This window comes from Phaethon lepturus, unplaced genomic scaffold (genome assembly GCF_000687285.1).
Source record: "Phaethon lepturus isolate BGI_N335 unplaced genomic scaffold, ASM68728v1 scaffold99, whole genome shotgun sequence".
Taxonomy (NCBI): domain Eukaryota; kingdom Metazoa; phylum Chordata; class Aves; order Phaethontiformes; family Phaethontidae; genus Phaethon; species Phaethon lepturus.
In genome coordinates, this window is record NW_010565254.1 from 10723 (window position 1) to 16007 (window position 5285).

Genomic DNA, 5285 nt, shown 5'->3' on the forward strand with positions numbered 1-5285 from the left:
GGTGTTTCAGTCCCCAGTAAAGCCAGAGGTGCTCGCAATGGTGGGGCATTTGAGAAGCTCAGCCTTATCCTGACTGGTGGCCAGGGGCCATTTGTAGTCAGGAGCTTATATCTCTTTCACAGTCATCTCACTCAGACATCAACAGATCACTTAAATCTGTGTCCCACCGTGGAAATCCATAATGTCCAATTGCTACTGACAACTGCATATGTGAAATGTCAGCATTCATGAAGCTGTGATATTCATTATGCCTGTGACTTTCCCCTGGAAATGTAACACTTAAATAACAGCTTAGACTTTTCAACTATGTCCTGGTACTATGCTATATGTCTTCAGAGATTTATAAGTATTAGGAAAACTGTTGTTGTCAGAGAGGCTTGTTGTAAGCTTTTCCGAGTGTTACGTTATCTTTTTCATGCCTGAAATTCATTTTTAGAAGGTAAGTTTTAAAAGCTTTGTTCATATATGATGAACTGCCATGAAAGTGGGTTTTGAGATTTACTTATAAACTTGTGACCCAGGGCGACCAGGGCCAGTTAAAGGACCAAGTTCACTTTGAATAGCTCCACTGAATTGCCACATTTGTACCTTTCTATCAATGGGTGGCTCTATCTTTTGGCCTCACACCCAGTAAGGCACAGTTATATCACAAAGGTAAAAAAAAGGTCTCTCAGTAAATTTACATCACTTAAAACATAGTACCAGGCTATTAATAATTAAGTTCTTAAAGGGTTTGCAGGAATACTTGGTTTTCTATGGTCCTGTCCTCGCATTACAGCTGCCTTTGCCAAGGCTGAAACTATCCCATTTATATTTTTTATTAGAATTATATTTATCAAAATCTTTGGCAGTTTGCAGGGAAGTATCTGTTTGCCTTTAAATTTTGTGTATGTCATGGAGCACTATAGAGTCAGAATAAAAACAACTTTACATCTATCTGCTCTGATGGAGTGTTTTCATTTGCCAATACAATACACAGATTATCTTATGAATAATCAGGTGGAAAAGAGAGCCACGCTGCTAGTGTCTTTGTTCAGTCTTGTCTGAATAGTTGCTCAGCTAAATAGCTTTACGCCTATGAAAACACTGGGAAGCTTAATTTGAATAAATGTTTGAAATAATTTAAAATCCCTTCAGAGCTCTTCAAGTTGAATTTATATTCTGGTGTACTAATCCTGCCCAAAGGGTCAGCAGAAGAATATAATCGGTATTGACAAAGCTGTTGAACAAACTCATTCTTGATTCAACTTCATTGACTTCAGTGCATTTGCATTTCGAATTGGCCCTTCTAAAGCAAAACAATTCCTTTTATTATAAAGTGTTTCCTAATAGCTTCTTTCATTCAACTTTACTTCGATTCTGCCTATGTGTTTGTTGTAGCTCTCCCTGCCAGAATGGAGGAACGTGCATTGATGACAATGGTTTTGCACCACACGCTTCCTGTCTGTGCCCTGCTGGTTTTGCTGGCAATTTCTGCGAAATAGAGAGAGATGACTGTGAATCCAACCCCTGTGAAAATGGAGGAACATGTACAGATATCGGTGTGGGGTTCAGCTGTTTTTGTCCCCACGGCTATACGGGAAAGCTCTGTAGCAGTCGTGTCATATTCTGTGCAAGTGGCCCATGTGAGAATGGAGGGGCATGCAGTGAACATCCCCAGGGAGGATTCGAATGCATCTGTAAACCAGGATTTGTTGGTGCGACCTGCAAACATCCCAGCAAAAACACAAGCCTCTCTGGAGTGAATATGGAGACAAAGCATATGGAGAATTACAAGCCACCCCCAAAAGCTCATCACAGATCGGTGCATCATGAACAAGAAATCCTGAAAATAACAATGAAAGAAACAATCCAAAATGCAGCTCCCTTGCTCAGTAGAAGCCAGGTGATATGTTTTGTTGTACTGGGCTTGCTTACATGTCTTGTTGTCTTGGGTACAACTGGGATTGTATTTTTTTCAAAATGTGAAATGTGGCTTGCTAATGCCAAATATAGTCATCTCCTACGCAAGAAAAAGAACTTTTTTCTGAAATCTAACAATGGGGAAAACCTCTCAGTTAATATTATCTTCCCAGAGAAGATCAAATTAACTAATTACACTAAGAACTACACTGCCATCTAGGCCCTTGAATGTTGAGCAGCGACTTGCAACTTTTCATAGCAATATGTAAAATATACTGAATTTATTGCCTGTGATTGGCCTCAATATTTGTGGGTACATTTGCTGTAGCTTGTGCTGAGTGATAATGAAGAAATATAATGTATCTGTATTGCTACAGGATAATAAAAAGGATTTTTTCATTCCCCGAAATAGAAATTAAAAAAAAAAAGGGTTAAAGAGCAGGGAATGATAATTTGACTTCTTTTCAAGGCAGCTATTTTTTGTAAAATAAAAGGTAATTTACCACTGGAACTGTATTGCAGCTTTGTCTTGTGCATAGTTTATTTCGCAAGTACGGTACCTGTAAATTATTCAGTAGTGCTTTTTTTTTTTTTTTTAATAAACAGCAGTTAAGGGCTATACTGGTTTCTTTATTCATTTCTGAATGTTATGCTACAGCAAAGTCCACAAGTGTCCCTGACTAATTCTTCTGCTGTGATAAAGACTGTAGAGATTGTGATCAACAGGAGCAAATGTACACTGATGCCTGACATATCCAGTCAGTTTTGCTATGTTTTACATGCTTATAAGATAGATTACTCCTTTTATAGAATCTCATAGGTCTTTGTGATATTAATTTCAGGTTAAAGGTGTCTGTTGCTTGGAATGCTGCCTCCATAAATTGTTCTATTTATGTACCAAACTCTTAAAAATATGTTCAGTGTCTTAGGTCATACTTTCTGTAGAGAGACCTGGTATTAATGTAAAGAATCTGATTCTCACTTTTCTATAAATATTCCTCAAAGAACTCTGCTGAGAGAAGTATCCTTCATGCCTGTGTCATGAGGAGAAATGAAGAGATAACCTGTCACTGGAAAGAGGACAGCTACTTTTAATTCTTCATTTCTACTTTTTCTCTGTCATATTTCATGGGGAGGACAAGATTTTCAAGAATCAAAAGCAGCACTGGCAAACAGGCAAAGGCTCATGAAAGCCACAAAACTGTTAGGGGTCTGAGTTCACTAATAGGTCTTAATGACCCTGAGGAACCTCACCTGGGGGTCCTCACCAACCGCCTACCTACAGGCCCATTTTAGGTCACCCCAGGACTATTGGTCTTCAGCTGAGCTATGCTGTAGGAGTGCTGGTCTCCATCTCCACCTCTGCCTCCTGGATGGACCTCAGACCTGTACTGTAGGTAGCCATTCTTCTGGATGGGCTCTTTGGACCTGTGCTCCAGCCTCGTCTCTGGCCCTGTCCCCTTTTGCTCCTGACTGGAGCCCATGGATGGACCCTGGACCTGGTTCATCACTTGCTGTGTCATGGACTGTGTAGGGACCCCACTACCAGCACCGACTCTGGCAATGTGTTCAGCCTCTGTGAGACTGTGCCGGTGGTGAGGGCATGTCCCACCCTGGAGCATGACCCTCCTGGGTCTCCCACCTTCGCTTCCTTACTGGGCAGCCTGATGCTGACTGCTCCCTTTCAAAATGCAGCACTTCACTTACTTAAAGGTATCTTTAGCTGCTGTTAAGTAACAATTTACTTCCCCAGCCACCACAGACAGGAACATTTAGCACCTTCTTCTAAACTGTCTGATAACTACGCTATTCCCAAATCCATTAACAGCTGCTCAAATTAAAATAAAAACAAAAACAAACCTTAAAGCACATACAGGTCATTACCCTAGGCTTTTTTTCTGTTGACGTTTCTCTTAATTGCTATGAGTACATAGTAAGTTTGCTGTACTGCTGGTGGTATTTGCACATATGATAGCATTAAAACATAGCGCAAAGATTAGAGCTAACAAGGAAAATGGTGTTGAGATATTATTGTGGAAAGGGTTGACTTCTAGACAACAGGATGAAAATTTTAAAGCAAGCAGATGCTCCCTTTCAAAACTCTTACTGAGAAGACAACTATTTATCAGCACCAGCAACTTTTCAACCAGTTTTAGCAAAGATGACTAACTTAGAAATCCAGATGAAGGTACAACCAGGTAAGCAGTACTGAATTTGAAGCCATGAAACATGACCCACAGGAGTTTACGCATTTCTTTTAAAACAATACATATTAAATGTGTTATTCTGCATTGTACATTTTAATATGGGATCTATTCTGTGTTAGAAGTACGTTAGGCTCAATTTGGAGATAATCAGAAACATTGAATGACTCCCATGGGTAGCTTGCAGCTTTGATTCAAAACCATTTGCAACAGTAGATACCCACTTGGGATCAGTGATCAGATGCCAGACTCAGCTGTGCACCTTCCCCCTCCCTTTGAGCAGAGGCTCCCTCAGCCCTTACCGCTCGCTCTGCTTCAGGCCAGAGCAAGGCTTTGAGTAACAAAGCTTGTGTTTAAAATACAAAATGCAGGTAATTACAACTCATATTTATAAACTGTCGTGATTTTTGGCCATGGTGACCTAGTTGGCAGCTCCTCCATCACAGTGTATTCTTCATGTGTAGACAAGAGAGCCTCTTTGAAGAGAAGGTCATTAGATCAGCATGAAAAAACCCACAGATTTCAGCTCCCAGCATCCTTCCTATCAGTGGTAATGTCAGTGAAGAAGTATAGGAGGCTGCTATTGTCCTACTATACTCTCCAAAGGAAAAAAGTTTTATCTTAAACCTGAAATGCTAGAAAAAATAATAGCTGTCTTTAGCTTCTCTGTTCCAGAAAAGAACTAAAAGTATGTATAGGAGTTTGTCATATCTGTCCTGTTAGTGTAGTGAATAGCTCTGAAGCCTGACCACCACATAAATGACACAGAACTGGGATGCCAAGAAAGAATGAAGTTAAAACAAGCTGCAACGTTTGAATCAATAGCTTGCAACAAAGTAAGGTCTTCAAAGCAAAAAGTTTAAAACAAGCATTGTGCAGAAACACTGACATAAAGGCAAAGAGGAGACAAAAAACATTGGTACCGCTTCATTTTTCTGTTTGTTCTACATATTTTTTATTAATGGACAGAGAACAACATATCTATGGTGCCCATTGCCAGAGGTACCCACCTATATTGCTGTTTCTCACTATTTTGATTTTTGAATGCTCCCCCTTAGTCAAGCAATGATGTCTCTGAGCCTCAAATCCCACCTCTGCCTTTTTGCCTGGAGAAAAATAAATAAATAAAAATTAAAAGAAAATATATTTTATATATAAAATATATATATTTTATATATA

General features: G+C 39.6%; 1 protein-coding gene across 1 annotated transcript; it reads left to right on the forward strand.

Annotated features, from left to right (window-relative positions):
- Nucleotides 1–306: 306 nt before the first annotated feature.
- DLK1 (delta-like 1 homolog (Drosophila)) lies at nucleotides 307–2517 on the forward strand. Its single transcript, XM_010295103.1, has 2 exons — nucleotides 307–314; nucleotides 1333–2517. Exons 1-2 carry the CDS (start codon nucleotides 307–309, stop codon nucleotides 2120–2122), a joined length of 798 nt encoding a protein of 265 aa, XP_010293405.1. The 3' UTR covers nucleotides 2123–2517.
- Nucleotides 2518–5285: the final 2768 nt, after the last annotated feature.